Raw genomic sequence first — 20181 nt, 5'->3', positions numbered from 1 at the left:
AAAACAACCCTGTCCATCGGAATAGCATTACACTAAATTCTGGAGGCTCGTAACTCTGGTTCTACCAGAGATACGGGAATGAAAATAATATCACCTTGACACAAATGTTCGGATAATTATAAAGGTCTTTAGATATCCCAAGCAAAAAAAAAAAAAACTACACGGTTTCGAACCTGTTGCCTTCCGGGTGTAAGGCGGATGTGTTAACATCTACACTACAGATATGTTACTATTGGTGACCGAGAAAAAAGTGACCGAGTAATTGAGGAAAATTTTCCCCTCCATAGGAATAACCTTAGACCCGATTTTGGGGGTTCGTAACTCATGTTCTACTAGTGACACGAGGATGTCCTTTAAGTATGTTATAGACCAATTTACCCCCCATCCATCCATACTAAAACTTGGGGATCGAGTAAACAGGGAGCGAGTAATTGAGCAAAACGTTCCCCTCCTTAGGAATAATCTTAGACCCGATTTTGGGGGTTCGTAACTCATGTTCTACTAGTGACACGAGGACGTCCTCTAAGTATGTTATAGACCAATTTACCCCCCATCTAACCATACTAAAAACTTGGGGATCGAGTAAACAGGGACCGAGTAATTGAGCAAAATGTTCCCCTCCTTAGGAATAATCTTAGACCCAATTTTGGGGGCTTGAAACTCGTGTTCTACTGGTGATACTGGGATGTCCTTTGAGTATGTTATAGACCAATTTACCCCCCATCCAACCATACTAAAAACCTAGGGCTACGACAAACAGGGGCCAAGTAATTAAGCAAAACGTAAAAAAACAACCCTGTCCATCGGAATAGCATTACACTAAATTCTGGAGGCTCGTAACTCTGGTTCTACCAGAGATACGGGAATGAAAATAATATCACCTTGACACAAATGTTCGGATAATTATAAAGGTCTTTAGATATCCCAAGCAAAAAAAAAAAAAAAAAACTACACGGTTTCGAACCTGTTGCCTTCCGGGTGTTAGGCGGATGTGTTAACATCTACACTACAGATATGTTATTATTGGCGACCGAGAAAAAAGTGACCGAGTAATTGAGGAAAATTTTCCCCTCCATAGAAATAACCTTAGACCCGATTTTGGGGGTTCGTAACTCATGTTCTACTAGTGACACGAGGACGTCCTTTAAGTATGTTATAGACCAATTTACCCCCCATCCAACCATACTAAAAACTTGGGGATCGAGTAAACAGGGACCGAGTAATTGAGCAAAATGTTCCCCTCCTTAGGAATAATCTTAGACCCAATTTTGGGGGCTTGAAACTCGTGTTCTACTAGTGATACTGGGATGTCCTTTGAGTATGTTATAGACCAATTTACCCCCCATCCAAACATACTAAAAACTTAGGGCTACGACAAACAGGGGCCAAGTAATTAAGCAAATCGTAAAAAAACAACCCTGTCCATCGGAGTAGCATTACACTAAATTCTGGAGGCTCGTAACTCTGGTTCTACCAGAGATACGGGAATGAAAATAATATCACCTTGACACAAATGTTCGGATAATTATAAAGGTCTTTAGATATCCCAAGCAAAAAAAAAAAAAAAAAACTACACGGTTTCGAACCTGTTGCCTTCCGGGTGTTAGGCGGATGTGTTAACATCTACACTACAGATATGTTATTATTGGCGACCGAGAAAAAAGTGACCGAGTAATTGAGGAAAATTTTCCCCTCCATAGAAATAACCTTAGACCCGATTTTGGGGGTTCGTAACTCATGTTCTACTAGTGACACGAGGACGTCCTTTAAGTATGTTATAGACCAATTTACCCCCCATCCAACCATACTAAAAACTTGGGGATCGAGTAAACAGGGACCGAGTAATTGAGCAAAATGTTCCCCTCCTTAGGAATAATCTTAGACCCAATTTTGGGGGCTTGAAACTCGTGTTCTACTAGTGATACTGGGATGTCCTTTGAGTATGTTATAGACCAATTTACCCCCCATCCAAACATACTAAAAACTTAGGGCTACGACAAACAGGGGCCAAGTAATTAAGCAAATCGTAAAAAAACAACCCTGTCCATCGGAGTAGCATTACACTAAATTCTGGAGGCTCGTAACTCTGGTTCTACCAGAGATACGGGAATGAAAATAATATCACCTTGACACAAATGTTCGGATAATTATAAAGGTCTTTAGATATCCCAAGCAAAAAAAAAAAAAAACTACACGGTTTCGAACCTGTTGCCTTCCGGGTGTTAGGCGGATGTGTTAACATCTACACTACAGATATGTTATTATTGGCGACCTAGAAAAAAGTGACCGAGTAATTGAGGAAAATTTTCCCCTCCATAGAAATAACCTTAGACCCGATTTTGGGGGTTCGTAACTCATGTTCTACTAGTGACACGAGGACGTCCTTTAAGTATGTTATAGACCAATTTACCCCCCATCCAACCATACTAAAAACTTGGGGATCGAGTAAACAGGGACCGAGTAATTGAGCAAAATGTTCCCCTCCTTAGGAATAATCTTAGACCCATTTTTGGGGGCTCGTAACTCGTGTTCTACTAGTGATACGGGGATGTCCTTTGAGTATGTTATAGACCAATTTACCCCCCATCCAACCATACTAAAAACTTAGGGCTACGACAAACAGGGGCCAAGTAATTAAGCAAAACGTAAAAAAACAACCCTGTCCATCGGAATAGCATTACACTAAATTCTGGAGGCTCGTAACTCTGGTTCTACCAGAGATACGGGAATGAAAATAATATCACCTTGACACAAATGTTCGGATAATTATAAAGGTCTTTAGATATCCCAAGCAAAAAAAAAAAAAAAAAACTACACGGTTTCGAACCTGTTGCCTTCCGGGTGTTAGGCGGATGTGTTAACATCTACACTACAGATATGTTATTATTGGCGACCGAGAAAAAAGTGACCGAGTAATTGAGGAAAATTTTCCCCTCCATAGAAATAACCTTAGACCCGATTTTGGGGGTTCGTAACTCATGTTCTACTAGTGACACGAGGACGTCCTTTAAGTATGTTATAGACCAATTTACCCCCCATCCAACCATACTAAAAACTTGGGGATCGAGTAAACAGGGACCGAGTAATTGAGCAAAATGTTCCCCTCCTTAGGAATAATCTTAGACCCAATTTTGGGGGCTTGAAACTCGTGTTCTACTAGTGATACTGGGATGTCCTTTGAGTATGTTATAGACCAATTTACCCCCCATCCAAACATACTAAAAACTTAGGGCTACGACAAACAGGGGCCAAGTAATTAAGCAAATCGTAAAAAAACAACCCTGTCCATCGGAATAGCATTACACTAAATTCTGGAGGCTCGTAACTCTGGTTCTACCAGAGATACGGGAATGAAAATAATATCACCTTGACACAAATGTTCGGATAATTATAAAGGTCTTTAGATATCCCAAGCAAAAAAAAAAAAAAAACTACACGGTTTCGAACCTGTTGCCTTCCGGGTGTTAGGCGGATGTGTTAACATCTACACTACAGATATGTTATTATTGGCGACCTAGAAAAAAGTGACCGAGTAATTGAGGAAAATTTTCCCCTCCATAGAAATAACCTTAGACCCGATTTTGGGGGTTCGTAACTCATGTTCTACTAGTGACACGAGGACGTCCTTTAAGTATGTTATAGACCAATTTACCCCCCATCCAACCATACTAAAAACTTGGGGATCGAGTAAACAGGGACCGAGTAATTGAGCAAAATGTTCCCCTCCTTAGGAATAATCTTAGACCCAATTTTGGGGGCTTGAAACTCGTGTTCTACTAGTGATACTGGGATGTCCTTTGAGTATGTTATAGACCAATTTACCCCCCATCCAAACATACTAAAAACTTAGGGCTACGACAAACAGGGGCCAAGTAATTAAGCAAATCGTAAAAAAACAACCCTGTCCATCGGAGTAGCATTACACTAAATTCTGGAGGCTCGTAACTCTGGTTCTACCAGAGATACGGGAATGAAAATAATATCACCTTGACACAAATGTTCGGATAATTATAAAGGTCTTTAGATATCCCAAGCAAAAAAAAAAAAAAACTACACGGTTTCGAACCTGTTGCCTTCCGGGTGTTAGGCGGATGTGTTAACATCTACACTACAGATATGTTATTATTGGCGACCTAGAAAAAAGTGACCGAGTAATTGAGGAAAATTTTCCCCTCCATAGAAATAACCTTAGACCCGATTTTGGGGGTTCGTAACTCATGTTCTACTAGTGACACGAGGACGTCCTTTAAGTATGTTATAGACCAATTTACCCCCCATCCAACCATACTAAAAACTTGGGGATCGAGTAAACAGGGACCGAGTAATTGAGCAAAATGTTCCCCTCCTTAGGAATAATCTTAGACCCATTTTTGGGGGCTCGTAACTCGTGTTCTACTAGTGATACGGGGATGTCCTTTGAGTATGTTATAGACCAATTTACCCCCCATCCAACCATACTAAAAACTTAGGGCTACGACAAACAGGGGCCAAGTAATTAAGCAAAACGTAAAAAAACAACCCTGTCCATCGGAATAGCATTACACTAAATTCTGGAGGCTCGTAACTCTGGTTCTACCAGAGATACGGGAATGAAAATAATATCACCTTGACACAAATGTTCGGATAATTATAAAGGTCTTTAGATATCCCAAGCAAAAAAAAAAAAAAAAAACTACACGGTTTCGAACCTGTTGCCTTCCGGGTGTTAGGCGGATGTGTTAACATCTACACTACAGATATGTTATTATTGGCGACCTAGAAAAAAGTGACCGAGTAATTGAGGAAAATTTTCCCCTCCATAGAAATAACCTTAGACCCGATTTTGGGGGTTCGTAACTCATGTTCTACTAGTGACACGAGGACGTCCTTTAAGTATGTTATAGACCAATTTACCCCCCATCCAACCATACTAAAAACTTGGGGATCGAGTAAACAGGGACCGAGTAATTGAGCAAAATGTTCCCCTCCTTAGGAATAATCTTAGACCCATTTTTGGGGGCTCGTAACTCGTGTTCTACTAGTGATACGGGGATGTCCTTTGAGTATGTTATAGACCAATTTACCCCCCATCCAACCATACTAAAAACTTAGGGCTACGACAAACAGGGGCCAAGTAATTAAGCAAAACGTAAAAAAACAACCCTGTCCATCGGAATAGCATTACACTAAATTCTGGAGGCTCGTAACTCTGGTTCTACCAGAGATACGGGAATGAAAATAATATCACCTTGACACAAATGTTCGGATAATTATAAAGGTCTTTAGATATCCCAAGCAAAAAAAAAAAAAACTACACGGTTTCGAACCTGTTGCCTTCCGGGTGTAAGGCGGATGTGTTAACATCTACACTACAGATATGTTACTATTGGTGACCGAGAAAAAAGTGACCGAGTAATTGAGGAAAATTTTCCCCTCCATAGGAATAACCTTAGACCCGATTTTGGGGGTTCGTAACTCATGTTCTACTAGTGACACGAGGATGTCCTTTAAGTATGTTATAGACCAATTTACCCCCCATCCATCCATACTAAAACTTGGGGATCGAGTAAACAGGGAGCGAGTAATTGAGCAAAACGTTCCCCTCCTTAGGAATAATCTTAGACCCATTTTTGGGGGCTCGTAACTCGTGTTCTACTTGTGATACGGGGATGTGCTTTGAGTATGTTATAGACCAATTTACCCCCCATCCAACCATACTAAAAACTTAGGGCTACGACAAACAGGGGACAAGTAATTAAGCAAAACGTAAAAAAACAACCCTGTCCATCGGAATAGCATTACACTAAATTCTGGAGGCTCGTAACTCTGGTTCTACCAGAGATACGGGAATGAAAATAATATCACCTTGACACAAATGTTCGGATAATTATAAAGGTCTTTAGATATCCCAAGCAAGAAAAAAAAACTACACGGTTTTGAACCTGTTGCCTTCCGGGTTTCAGGCGGATGTGTTAACAACTACACTACAGATATGTAATTATTGGTGACCGAGAAATCAGGTACCGAGTAATTGAGGAAAATGTTCCCCTCCATAGGAATAACCTTAGACCCGATTTTGGGGGTTCGTAACTCATGTTCTACTAGTGACACGAGGATGTCCTTTAAGTATGTTATAGACCAATTTACCCCCCATCCAACCATACTAAAAACTTGGGGATCGAGTAAACAGGGACCGAGTAATTGAGCAAAATGTTCCCCTCCTTAGGAATAATCTTAGACCCAATTTTGGGGGCTCGTAACTCGTGTTCTACTAGTGATACGGGGATGTCCTTTGAGTATGTTATAGACCAATTTACCCCCCATCCAACCATACTAAAAACTTAGGGCTACGACAAACAGGGGCCAAGTAATTAAGCGAAATGTTAAAAAACAACCCTGTGCATCGGAATAGCATTACACTAAATTCTGGAGGCTCGTAACTCTGGTTCTACCAGAGATACGGACATGTAAATAATGTCACCTTGACACAAATGTTCGGATAATTATAAAGGTCTTTAGTTATCCCAAGCAAAAAAAAAAAAAAAAAACTACACGGTTTCGAACCTGTTGCCTTCCGGGTGTTAGGCGGATGTGTTAACATCTACACTACAGATATGTTATTATTGGTGACCGAGAAAACGGGGACCGAGTAATTGAGGAAAATGTTCCCCTCCATAGGAATAACCTTAGACCCGATTTTGGGGGTTCGTAACTCATGTTCTACTAGTGACACGAGGATGTCCTTTAAGTATGTTATAGACCAATTTACCACCCATCCAACCATACTAAAAACTTGGGGATCGAGTAAACAGGGACCGAGTAATTGAGCAAAATGTTCCCCTCCTTAGGAATAATCTTAGACCCAATTTTGGGGGCTCGTAACTCGTGTTCTACTAGTGATACGGGGATGTCCTTTGAGTATGTTATAGACCAATTTACCCCCCTTCCAACCATACTAAAAATTTAGGGCTACGACAAACAGGGGCCAAGTAATTAAGCAAAACGTAAAAAAACAACCCTGTCCATCGGAATAGCATTACACTAAATTCTGGAGGCTCGTAACTCTGGTTCTACCAGAGATACGGAAATGTAAATAATGTCACCTTGACACCAATGTTCGGATAATTATAAAGGTCTTTAGTTATCCCAAGCAAAAAAAAAAAAAAAAAACTACACGGTTTCGAACCTGTTGCCTTCCGGGTGTTAGGCGGATGTGTTAAAATCTACACTACAGATATGTTATTATTGGTGACCGAAAACACAGGGACCGAGTAATTGAGGAAAATGTTCCCCTCCATAGGAATAATCTTAGACCCGATTTTGGGGGGTTCGTAACTCATGTTCTACTAGTGACACGAGGATGTCCTTTAAGTATGTTATAGACCAATTTACCCCCCATCCAACCATACTAAAAATTTGGGGATCGAGTAAACAGGGACCGAGTAATTGAGCAAAATGTTCCCCTCCTTAGGAATAATCTTAGACCCAATTTTGGGGGCTCGTAACTCGTGTTCTACTAGTGATACGGGGATGTCCTTTGAGTATGTTATAGACCAATTTACCCCCCATCCAATTATACTAAAAACTTAGGGCTACGACAAACAGGGGCCAAGTAATTAAGCAAAACTTAAAAAAACAACCCTGTCCATCGGAATAGCATTACGCTAAATTCTGGAGGCTCGTAACTCTGGTTCTACCAGAGATACGGGAATGTAAATAATATCACCTTGACACAAATGTTCGGATAATTATAAAGGTCTTTAGATATACCAAGCAAAAAAAAACAAAAAACTACACGGTTTCGAACCTGTTGCCTTCCGGGTGTTAGGCGGATGTGTTAACATCTACACTACAGATATGTTATCATTGGTGACCGAGAAAACAGGACCGAGTAATTGAGGAAAATGTTCCCCTCCATAGGAATAACCTTAGACCCGATTTTGGGGGTTCGTAACTCATGTTCTACTAGTGACACGACGATGTCCTTTAAGTATGTTATAGGCCAATTTACCCCCCATCCAACCATACTAAAAACTTAGGGCTACGACAAACAGGGGCCAAGTAATTAAGCAAAACGTTAAAAAACAACCCTACTAAATTCTGGAGGCTCGTAACTCTGGTTCTACCAGAGATACGGAAATGTAAATAATGTCATCTTGACACAAATGTTCGGATAATTATAAAGGTCTTTAGTTATCCCAAGCAAAAAAAAAAAAAAAAAACTACACGGTTTCGAACCTGTTGCCTTCCGGGTGTTAGGCGGATGTGTTAACATCTACACTACAGATATGTTATTATTGGTGACCGAGAAAAAAGTTCCTGAGTAATTGAGGAAAATGTTCCCCTCCATAGGAATAACCTTAGACCCGATTTTGTGGGTTCGTAACTCATGTTCTACTAGTGACACGAGGATGTCCTTTAAGTATGTTATAGACCAATTTACCCCCCATCCAACCATACTAAAAACTTTGGGATCGAGTAAACAGGGAGCGAGTAATTGAGCAAAATGTTCCCCTCCTTAGGAATAATCTTAGACCCAATTTTGGGGGCTCGTAACTCGTGTTTTACTAGTGATACGGGGATGTCCTTTGAGTATGTTATAGACCAATTTACCCCCATCCAACCATACTAAAAACTTAGGGCTACGACAAACAGGGGCCAATGTTGTAGACCAATTTACCCCCATCCAACCATACTAAAAACTTAGGGCTACGACAAACAGGGGCCAAGTAATTAAGCAAAACGTAAAAAAAACAACCCTGTCCATCGGAATAGCATTACACTAAATTCTGGAGGCTCGTAACTCTGGTATCTACCAGAGATACGGGAATGTAAATAATGTCACCTTGACACAAATGTTCGGATAATTATAAAGGTCTTTAGATATCCCAAGCAAAAAAAAAAAAACTACACGGTTTCGAACCTGTTGCCTTCCGGGTGTTAGGCGGATGTGTTAACATCTACACTACAGATATGTTATTATTGGTGGCCGAGAAAACAGGGCCGAGTAATTTAGGAAAACTTATTCAAACAAACCCCGCCATAGGAATAGCTTTAGACTATACTTTGCAGGCTCGTAACTCTGTTTCTACTAAAGATAGGGGGATGACCTTTGGATATGTTGTAGTGCAATTTGTCCCCCATCGAAGCATACTAAAAACGTAGGGCTACGACAAACAGGGGCCAAGTAATTAAGCAAAACGTAAACAATCAAACCCCTCCATAGGAATTGCATTAGACTATACTTTGCAGGCTCGTAACTCTGTTTCTACTAGAGATATGGGGATGTCCTTTGAGTATGTGATAGTCCAATTTGTCGTCCATCTAACCATACTAAAAACGTAGGGCTACGACAAACAGGGGCCGAGATATTAAGCAAAATGTTCGTCAGCTTTGGTTTCGTCTCACTTATTGTTATTATCTTTCTTATGATTTTTGCACTAAACTTTGGAGGCTCATAACTCTTGTTCTACTAGAGATACGGGGATCTCCTTTGGATATGTTATAGTCCTCTTTGCTCCCCATAATGTCTTTCAATCAGGAAGAGAAAAATTCAATTGTTTTGAATTACTACCAATTTGGACCTGCGTCCATCGAGGATTATGTCAAACTTGACTTACTCGTGGTATGATCATCTTGAATGTTTTACGTACCTCCCCACACCACGCGCTTAGCTTTAATTTTAAGTGTAATTAAAGGACTTCATGGCGGTATCGAGTTGGAAAAATGACGAGGATGAAGAAAAATACAGAGTTGATTGTTGTTTTCACGAAGAAACTCGAACAGGAATTTTAGGATTTACAGCTGAAATTACGTATGCCTCTGAAGAATTCAGGTTAGTACCAGTTAGGCTCAGAGAGACCCTATTTCAATACCGGTACCAAGCAGTGTCTTGGTCCTAAAGTTAGTTCTGTACATGCGCAATTAGCGTAACAGACATAAAAATTATAGAGAAATTTGTTTACAACAATGGAGGAAGTTCTCACTGAGAACTCTACCCGACTTTTCTTATTTCCCCCTTTTGAATTTCCTTCTTAACTGATCACGTGACGTCTGCCTCCCTCAAACCTTTGCGCCGAGGTAGGTGCGCGTGAGGTACTGACACGACTGTGCCGTTCAAGTTACCTTCCCTTTCTCCTTTGACTTTCCATTCTCTACTTCCTACGTGTTAGTAGATATAGCAATCGCTATTACCTAAGCCTAAATCAGTCTTGCCTTATTGTAATTGTTCATTCTTGAACGAGAAAGTCGATGAATTCTTGCAAGAATTTCTGACAAATAAAATACAATCGAATTTAACTCTAGAAGATTTCGAAACGAAAGTTTCCGAGTTTGATTTTAGAAAAAGGGAAGTTAATTCCGATATACCCATGGTTGAGGAATGTAAATCAAATTGGGCGGAAATTACCAATTGCAATTCCGTATTTGATCGACTCGAACGCAAAAAGTAATCTTTGAAAAAGAATTCAAAGAATTTGCCGAAATGGTTTTGGATAAAAATCGGTTTAGAAAATTGAGTTGTCAAGTAAGTTTAATAATACATTATTTTTTTTTACGTTTTAAGTTTGAGTTAATTTATTATCTTTAGTTTTAAGCTTATTAAAACTTAAATGTTTCATGTGTGTTTAAGGTTGTAGGTTACAGCGAAATGGCGCTGAATGAATGTATCCCATTTGATAGCGAAACCGAGGAAACTTTGAATGAATCTAAAATATCTGAACTAATCGACACCGAAAATTACAACTTGCTTTATTTACGAGATTCTCATATTGACAAGGAGAAATTTATCGGGGACATAACCGAGTTTAGAAATTCTCTACCTGTCTATCCCTTTGCCAAATTTTAATCACGTGACCTATATATGTATTGAAGTCAAAGCTTGGCGGAGCTTTAACGTGAACTATTTCTTCTAAAAAGGAGCGGTACTTATGCAGTGATTAATTTCACTTATACCCACTGCCAAACACGTCTATCATTACACAAACCGAAGAAGAATTTTATCGGTAATACAAAGGGTTTTAAAAGCTCAATTAACATTTACCCCATTAACAAATATTACCTTTAAGCTTCATTGTAACTTCAATTAAAAAAATGCCTGTTTAAGTTTGTGATTTTACACGTATTGAGGGAAAGACACCCACCAGGCTGAAAAAACTCCATGTTAATCCTACGAGCCCCTGTAGAAATGTTTAACCCGCAACACACTCGTGTTCAAGGAGAAGCAAACCACCAGGGGAGATCCAACCATATTTTAAGAGAAACGACTTCAGAATTCGTAAAAACAAGTTAAGCCTTTTAGGCATCTTTAATCGAGACAAGACTTAGCTTTAATAAACCTAGGCAGTTGCTTTAACACCCAAAAATTAGGGTTAATGCCAAATTGGGTTAATGGTTAATTTTGCAATTACAGAGTAATTTTAAGAGGTACAAACAAAGCAAGGCTTAACCTACCCTTATTTCTTCCAATTTACAACCACTCTTTCAGATTCAGACAATCTTATACTTAAAGCATTCTTTTATCCATTCAACTGCGTTGAATACAGTACTTAAGTAGTTCACCTATATTAAATTCTTTTTCCCCCACCTTTGTTTACATTCACCTTACTTCCCTGGACATACCGTAAAACCGTTCGATATTTTATCGACCCGGAACGTTAGGAGCTCGACCCTAGAACGGTACAGTACAACATGCTCATTTTGCAAAGCTTCTCTCTACGTAATAACCACTGGTCCCTTTCCCGCCCTGTTCTCTTAAAAAGAAAGTGGATACTTCATAGTCAATAATACATTTTTAAACGAAAGATTGGTATAAATTCGCGCTCGGTTTTTAGTTGAATTTTCCAAGCATTTGGTGTAACGGGCTTTACGGGCGATGCCTTCGCCGTGGTTAGGCGTTAGGCTTAACAAAAACCTGACCGGTTCACCCTTGTCTAAGTTGGTGTTCGAGACGTGCCGCCTGCTATCAGATTCCCCCTGTTCCGACTATGCAGGAATACCGGCGGAGGTACAAGGTAAGATATACTTCTTTACTTTTGGGTACCGCAATAAGAGGATTCGTTGAACGATAATAGGGCCCTTTGTACCCCCGTTAGTTTTATTTTTAAAAATATGTATGGCCTGTCAAAGAGATAGCTAAAAGGCAACCCATGTCTGTAGGCATAGGTCTCGGAGGTATTTAGTGAAAGCTTTTCGCGTCTCATGTTCCTCTCCTGGATCGTAGAGCGTTATGCGTCAGAAACCGCGCTATTAATAGAAATAAACATTCATAATTTGATGTAAATCTATTTGGAATTATGTAGGTTATTGTCAATTGTTAAATTTAAAAGTCACTTCCAGTTATTGACCTCTCCGCATTGCTACTCTCTTGATTTTATCGAAAAACGCGTAACCATGCGTGGATCTTATAAACAATGCAGGGGTAGGAAAACGGAGAACGTGCACGACAGCTAGGTGAAGGACATTTGGGTGACGACGAATGGGTGTCTGGTAATTATGAGGATTTAAAATTGGGTGAGCGGCAATTGGGTCGCAATGAAACCGACGGAGGTGAGGTTAGGTGTGTGTTCTGTTAAGTCAGGTGAGGTGAGGTTAGGTTAGGTGTTTGTTCTGTTAGGTCAGGTCAGGTGAGGTTAGGTGTGTGTTCTGTTAGGTCAGGTGAGGTTAGATGTGTGTTCTGTTAGGTCAGGTGAGGTTAGATGTGTGTTCTGTTAGGTCAGGTGAGGTTAGGTGTGTGTTCTGTTAGGTCAGGTGAGGTTAGGTGTGTGTTCTGTTAGGTCAGGTGAGGTTAGGTGTGTGTTCTGTTAGGTCAGGTGAGGTTAGGCCTTTCATAGAATTATTATGTTTATTTATTCACCCAATTGACGCTCTGTCGGTTTCATTGCAACCCAATTTTCAAAATCTTCCAAATTTTCTTGGTCCCAATTGTCGGACACCCATTCGTCGTCACCCTAATATCTTTCACCTATTTCACATATACACAGGCAAAAATAAGCGGTAGCTTGGCCTTGGTATATGCACGAGAAAGGGGATCGTTAGGATTCTGAATTTAATGTCGGTAATGAATGCAAACGGAATATATGTCTTCTCCCTAAGCTCACTCACTACACGTACTTGGAATTAATTTCTTATTTGGTCCTCTTTATAGTTACAAAGTCCTTGTTGTAACACGAAACCTCTTATTCTTTATTCTTTAGTAAGAATAATTAGGCAGTGAACTGGAACCTAGAGACTTTGAGTTAAAATTTAGTCACGCAATTCACTGCCTAATAAACCATTCCATTAAATATTTGGAGCTAAACCAACGTGAAGGGGTGGGGCCACCATCGAAGGTTATTTATCTCGAGCCCAGACGGTGCTTGAGTTCACTACACATGGGGGAGGTTAGGTGACTCGCACTACCTGTAGTGGTGCTTCTTGGCGCGAGGAAAATGACCCCAAACAGTAACCTCCCCGTCCCTGCGGTGTTTGCTTCTCTTAATACATTAATGGAATTGTTTATTGGAATCAATATTTATGTATTTTAACCGACAACGATTAATGTTTCAATATTATTATTATTTTAGGGGTATCGATACAGAGCGGCAGTCGCCAATGACGATGATAATTGGTTGACGGTTAAACAAGCTTGTATTAAATTATATAAAGGCCCTTGTTTGGCCATACTTATCATTTTTACGCTCTGTTACTGCAGCCTGTATCTCAAGGAAGGTGAGAGAACAGAACCATTACCACGAAATTTAATTAAGTTCTTACTTATTTAATTAATTTATTAATTTTTTTTAGAACAAGACCTCCGGAATCAATTCCGTATAAAAGCTCAACCGGAAAAAATTCACAAAATTCTAGTTCTGTCGTATTTCCGGAGTGGTTCTTCTTTCCTGGGAGACTTGTTCAATCACGCGCCCAATTCCTTTTACTTCTTCGAACCACTTCGGTACTTTGGTCAGCTACGTGGTAAAGGAAACTTCAGCCAAGCCCGACGTTTCATTAACGATTTGTTTAACTGTAACTTCGACGACTGGGGTGATTATTTGCGATGGGTCAGAGGTCGAGATGTTCGGGCTTTTCAACGCAACGAACAATTTTGGTCTTCTTGCGCCACCAGGCGTCATAGTTCTCTATGTTACGATCCGGCTTTCATCTCTTTATATTGTAAAGAGACGAAGTTTCGGGTCATGAAATTAACGCGGATGCCTGTTAAAGAGATATTTCCCGTTTTACTAAAGAACAGCGAAGTTAAAGTCTTTCATTTGATCAGGGACCCTCGTGGTACCATGAATTCTCGAAGCCACCCTTTAGTGGCCTTATGGTGTAACCGTACCGACGGTTGCAGCTCTTCCAAACAGCTGTGTTCGGCGTTGAGGGAAGATTTGAGATTTAGTTGTTTGGCCCAGTACACTTACCCCGGTCGTATGTTCTTCCTGCGTTACGAAGACTTAGCTTGTCACCCGATTGAAGTGGCCACGGCCTTGTTCCGTTTCTTGGAGATTGAAGAAATGCCGGAAGCGGTTCGATACTATATTATCGTACACACGAAAAGAGTTTTTCGCGGTTCGCATCCTTACCTTACCTTGCCCTACACGACCAAGAGAGATTCCGCAGCTACGGCCTTCGCTTGGCAATCGGCCATGAAGTTGGTCAAGGCTTGGAAAGTGCAAAATGACTGCGAAGACGTTATCAGGATGTTGGACTTGGAATTGATTAAACCGGGAGCCAATAACATCACCAAGATGACCACCATGTCCTGTTTCCGTTTGGAGAAAGAGTCTCAGATTGGCGGGTTCGATAATGTCACCGGTTTTAACGTACCCGGATTGGAGGACCCTTCGCTCAGTCCACCGTGCTCCTTCCAAAATCTCTCTTATACAACGGACCTTCTTGAAATGACCGATGGCTTGTAATTGACACTCTATTCAAAGTACTTTCAACTAGGAGTATAAATCTAACTAGACTAACTGCAACTGGAGACGAAATTACTCCCGTTTGAAAATACTATCTTTTTCAAGCGAGAAATTAAGCTGAAAACTAAAGTCCGATTGGCTTAGCAAAAAGAAAAATTTTAATAGTAAAACCAAAGAAAAAACATTGAGCTTAATTATATACCATAATTTCGTAAACGCATTTGGGTTAATAATAATAATATTATACATTATTTTGATTATACGTTTAAATTATTTCTTATCTAGTTCGCCATTATCGCCAGAAATTAAGCTCGAATTACCCCACCCTTTTTTTGCAAAACAGAGCACGCTATCTAAATAATATGTCCAAAACTATATATAGCCGAAATTACAAAGGCCTCAGGTGAAGTAATATGTTTTTTTGGTTCAGAAACGCCTCGCCAATCATCACCGCCATCCTTTTTGCCAATCAATTTTGATATCGATATCAATATTATAATTAAACTTTACCGTCCGCTATGAATGTAACCAATTTTTAGCTATATTTAGACCCCCCTAACTTGGTTCTGAACGACGTAAAAAAAAAAATAATTCTAGAAATTTCTTTCCCGCCTTGTGAAAAAAAAACGGATCGATTAATCGATTACCACGTGACCGACTCTAGTCTAGAACTAAGCTATTATACATTTACGATTCTCGTATTCAATTTCAAAGTATTTTATTCCCACCCAAAAGTCACGTCAGGTCGATTTAAGAGAACGAATGAAATAAGAAAAACTCCCCCTAAACTTGTACGTGTACTTTTAGGGTATATTTCTATCCATGATTAGGCTTAACTAAGAATTAGGGTTATAAATATATACCACGCGCGATAATGTTGGTTGATTTCCCCTCCTAATAACCCATAGGAGAATTAGACCTATTCCACCACGCGCGCGAGCGACGCGAGAAGTTTGACCTCTAAATTGAATTGGGCCTAAGATTTAGGGTTTCGAAATTTACAATTAAATATTTTTGTATGTCAGGAAAATACGTAAAAGTTTGTCATGGGTAATTGAAGGCGGGAAGGGAGGTGAATTCGAGTCAGACATCGAGGAAACATTTTTAATTTTGTTTTAATGTATATATTCTTCGATATATTTGAAATTTAAACCCTATATACTCCGAGCTACCTGACCTATGACCTAGACAGCCTTTAGTAATGCTAGGAATTTTTCCAGACGTATTCCATTTAAGATATTTAAATATACATATCGTTTTAAAAGGGTTTGTAGATTTCATATTTTTGGAAAAGCAAAGATACCTCGTTTGAAACAGTAATTAGACTCCATTTTAAGCAATTTTGACTTCAAATTAAGATTTTATCTAGAATCGAGCTAAGCCTTAAACTTCAGCAAAGACTTAGCTCAGTCCAGGCTAAACCTAAGCCTAATTTCTTACCAACGGTTAAACCTAAGCCTAATTTCTTAGCAACGGTTAAACCTAAGCCTAATTTCTTAGCAACGGTTAAACCTAAGCCTAAATTCTTAGCAACGGTTAAACCTAAGCCTAAATTCTTAGCAACTGTTATACCTAAGCCTAAATTCTTAGCAACTGTTATACCTAAGCCTAACGACTTATTGCTTAAACCTAAGCCTAAATTCTTAGCAACTGTTATACCTAAGCCTAACGACTTAGAAAATGTTGTACTTAAGCCTAATTTTGCAGGTAAAGCCTAAAACGTCAGAAAAGGCTTAGTTCAACCAAGGTTATTTTAAAACAAAGGTAATAGCTAAGCCTAACTCGTCACTAATGGATAATCCTAAGCCTAATATTACAAAGGCCTAACTGAGTTAGGCTAACTCATCAGTATTGAATGTCTTACAGTAATTGGACTGTTTCTAACTTGGTATCTTAAAGCTAATACTAATTCCTTAAAGGATTTTAATTGAATTAATTTAGGGTTAAATATGAAAAATAAAAAATGAGTGCCTAGAGTTACTGCCGATCGCCAAAACAAATCTAATGGTTTAGTTAAGCGAGTAAATTAATTAGGAATTGGTTACTAATTAACTAATTAAAGCGAGCTGAGGATTCGTGGAAGGTTTAAATTTTATATTATATTATCGAAATTAAAACTAAAATAATAATATAATAATAATAATAAAGATTAATATTTGTCAGAATATAGACAATTAGGGGAATTATAAACCTTACATAAGAAATATATATCAACAGTATAGGCCTAGAGTCCTTAAAAATAAACGAAAACGAAAAATAACGCTCAACAATAATCTAAAAATAAAGAATAACAATAATAATAATAAATAATTATAATCGATCAGCATGGTAAAAATTAACTAATAGAATTAACTATTACTTAATTAATTTGTAAATAGTCATGAAATGATAGTAGGTATAGATATATAATCACTAGAGCGTATAATTATTTTTTCATTAAAATTAATGTCATTTAAATATTAATTAGTGTTGTTAGTCGATAAGTTGAAGTATAGAAATTGAGGAATTGATTCCTTTTTTACTTCAATTTGTGGACTTTTTTAGAATAGGAAAGAAATCGTTATAGGTTGACCCCCTGAACCCCCAAAATACTTAATTATTGTTAAAGTAATTAGTTTTAATATTTATTGAAACTTAATTAATAGTTATATATAGTTAACTTATGCAAAAATGTAAATATAATTTTGTTTGTTTCTTTTTTAAATCCCATAAATTTTGTTTTTATAATAAAATGAAATTTTTCTTTTGGTCCATGGTACTAAATTTTTGGGGGGAAATTTTTTTTGGGTTGTGAAATAGAATTGTTTTTTTTTTGTTTTTTTTTTGCAAAAATGTGTGTTTTTTATTTTAAATTCGCTATCTATATTAAATCAGGTACTATTAGATGTAAGCCTATATATATGTTTTTTTAATTCACTTCAGTTTTGTTTTTTATAAAGCGGTCAAAATTCGCAACTTTAATGTATGCATCAAACGTTTTTTTTTTTGAAAAAAAGTATTTTGTTTTTGGCTTCTCTACTTTTTGTGCTACTACATCAAATATTTTTGGTTTTTTTTTTCAGTTTTTTTTTCACTTCAAGTATTTCAATATTTTTGTCATTTATAGTAAAACTTAGTGCTAAAAAATTTTCACTCCAAAAATGTTTTAAATATTTTGTTCATATAGTATTTTTTTTATACATGGGTATTTCTTTTTTCTTTTTTTTCCAAAACAGATCTTTAATTTTAATTTTAATTAATTTCCTTGTAATTAAAATTAACCCGTAGCTGCTTAATTAGTATCGATGATATTTTAACGCCGTTCAAGCTCGGTTTCATTGTTTTTTTTTCTTTTCTTTAATTAAGTTTAATTGGGCCTTTTTAAGTACAATTAGCAGCGTATATTTGATTTATTTTTCGATATTTTAATTAATTATCGTCTAAACTTAATTAAGCTATAATTATAATTAAAATTTGGACGCTACTATAAATATATTTAAATTAAATATAGCACCTTCCCGACTCTATCAATTTTAGATTTTAAAATTAAATTATTTAGGATTAGTTTTAAATTAATTATCTATAAATTTAAGATTTCGTTGCTAAATATTTAATTTAATTTTTTTTAATTTATAATTTAAGCAATAAACAGAAAGTCAATTAAGCTAAAAATATTTAATTAGTTAGATAATTAAAATAAATAAATGAGATATAATTTGGTCCAAGATTATTATGCATTTGGCTTTGAAAGTTTATAGGTAAACTTCCATAGATATGAATTTTATTTAATCTATACGTGAATATAGATTATATATATTTTTTTTCGTCATATAGAAAAGCTGTTTGTTTATTTATTTATTTATTTTTTGGGGGATATTTATTTCAAGATATTATCGTTAAAATACTGTTTGTTTTATTTTTAAGTATGATAAGCTAGCCTAATTTGTTGTTTTTGGTATTGGCTGTTGTTTTTGCAATATTACAAATACTCTGCCTTAATTCGAAATTTATTTAATTTTGTTTATTTATTTATTTATTTATTCATTTTCGTTCCAGGTAGAAAAGCTGATTGGCCATAACTTCAGGAAGCAATATTTTGTAAGTAATATTGTAAATTCTAATTAGATTTAATTTTTTATTTTAATATATATTTTGATATCGTTATATTGGCACCCAATAAAAAATCATATCAAAATTTGAACCCTTTTATAAAAGTCTTAAGATTAAAATATAATTGATCTTAATTAAATTTAAATTAGCCATTGGGTTTATTTATTTAATTTTTTTTGAAAGACATTTAATTTTTTTCAGGCTTTAAGTTGTTAGATAATCTTAAGACTTAAAAGTGGTAGGTATATATTTTTTGAGGAAAGTTATTATATCTGAAAGCTATTTTCATGTAAGGTAGGGTATATTAAACTAATTTTAATTAACAAGAATACTCGGTGTTTTTCGCAATATTTTTTTTGTTTGTTTTTGTATAGTACAAATTAGAAATATAATTTTTTTTTATATTTTATTCATATCCCGACATGACCTTTGACCCCATATAAGGGGTCATTAAGCTTTTTTTTTAATCTTTATTAAAGCTAACTTAAAAAACTTTCAAGTGTGTGTGTGGTAAAAAATCTCTCATTTGGGTTTTTCAAATTTGTTTTCTTTCATTGGGCACTTTTTTCAGCATTTGGTCACATGACCAAACATTTGCCCTTGAGTTTCTCTTTTCTCAATTGCGATTTTGTCTTTTTAGTTTCGAGGGCCAAGCTCATGGTCCGCCTTTTTTCCATGTTCAGCAATTCCTGGAAAAGTTCTTTAACGTTCAAGTTTGTTTTGGCGGAAGTTTCCATGAAACCGCAAGCCCATTTTTTGGAAACTTCGGTGGCCGCTGAACTTTCGACCTCGCGAGCTCCGGTTTCGTCCGCTTTGTTGCCTACGAGCATTATGGGAATGCCTTCGATGTCACCTTTGACCTCTTTGATGACGTCGAAGATTGGGCGAAGCTCTTCCAGACTTTGACGACTCGTAATGGCGTAGACCAAGATGAAGGCGTGACCTTTTGAGATGTTCAAACGCTGCATGGCTAGTAAAATTAAACAAGTAAGAAACGAAATTAAATTTATTAAATATTTAGCAAAAGGCTTAGAGTAATTAGGCTTAATTTTAGCGTATTGTTAATGAGTTTCACGAGTAACGAAATATTTATTCAAAATCTAACCAAGTTAGTATATTATTATTGGTAAAATTCCCAAATTGAATTTATCGATTTCCGATAGCCTGATGGCACCTAGCATAATTTTCCCATACGCCTTAACTCTGTTAGTGA

General features: G+C 37.2%; 2 protein-coding genes and 1 long non-coding RNA gene across 5 annotated transcripts in view; 2 read left to right on the top strand and 1 right to left on the bottom strand.

Annotated features, from left to right (window-relative positions):
* Nucleotides 1-373: 373 nt before the first annotated feature.
* LOC149691625 (uncharacterized) lies at nt 374-19729 on the top strand. 2 transcript variants are annotated; one of them, XR_016383415.1, is made up of 4 exons: nt 374-9604; nt 9678-9814; nt 18915-18956; nt 19609-19729. It is a non-coding gene; the product is annotated as an uncharacterized LOC149691625 (long non-coding RNA). The 2 variants fall into 2 exon arrangements; XR_016383414.1 differs by lacking the exons at nt 374-9604; nt 9678-9814 and adding exons at nt 9826-10504; nt 10610-10982.
* Nucleotides 11006-17630, top strand: LOC149691626 (carbohydrate sulfotransferase 6-like). The gene is made up of 3 exons (XM_089868967.1): nt 11006-11990; nt 13542-13686; nt 13762-17630. Exons 1-3 carry the CDS (start codon nt 11964-11966, stop codon nt 14877-14879), a joined length of 1290 nt encoding a protein of 429 aa, XP_089725093.1. The 5' UTR covers nt 11006-11963; the 3' UTR covers nt 14880-17630.
* Nucleotides 17476-20181, bottom strand: part of LOC149691624 (GTP-binding protein Di-Ras2) — a 42549-nt gene continuing 39843 nt past the window's right edge. For both annotated transcript variants that reach the window (XM_089868982.1, XM_089868981.1), the window contains exon 4: nt 17476-19938. In XM_089868982.1, the coding sequence (XP_089725108.1) occupies nt 19547-19938 (392 nt within the window). In that variant the 3' untranslated portion in view covers nt 17476-19546. The remainder of the gene's footprint in view (nt 19939-20181) is intronic.

Source organism: Phalangium opilio, unplaced genomic scaffold (assembly GCF_054372755.1).
Source record: "Phalangium opilio isolate 3A_F unplaced genomic scaffold, DU_Popi_V2 ptg000025l_1, whole genome shotgun sequence".
Lineage (NCBI taxonomy): Eukaryota > Metazoa > Arthropoda > Arachnida > Opiliones > Phalangiidae > Phalangium > Phalangium opilio.
Note: the sequence above shows the minus strand (reverse complement) of the source record. Positions and strands in the feature narration are given on the sequence as shown.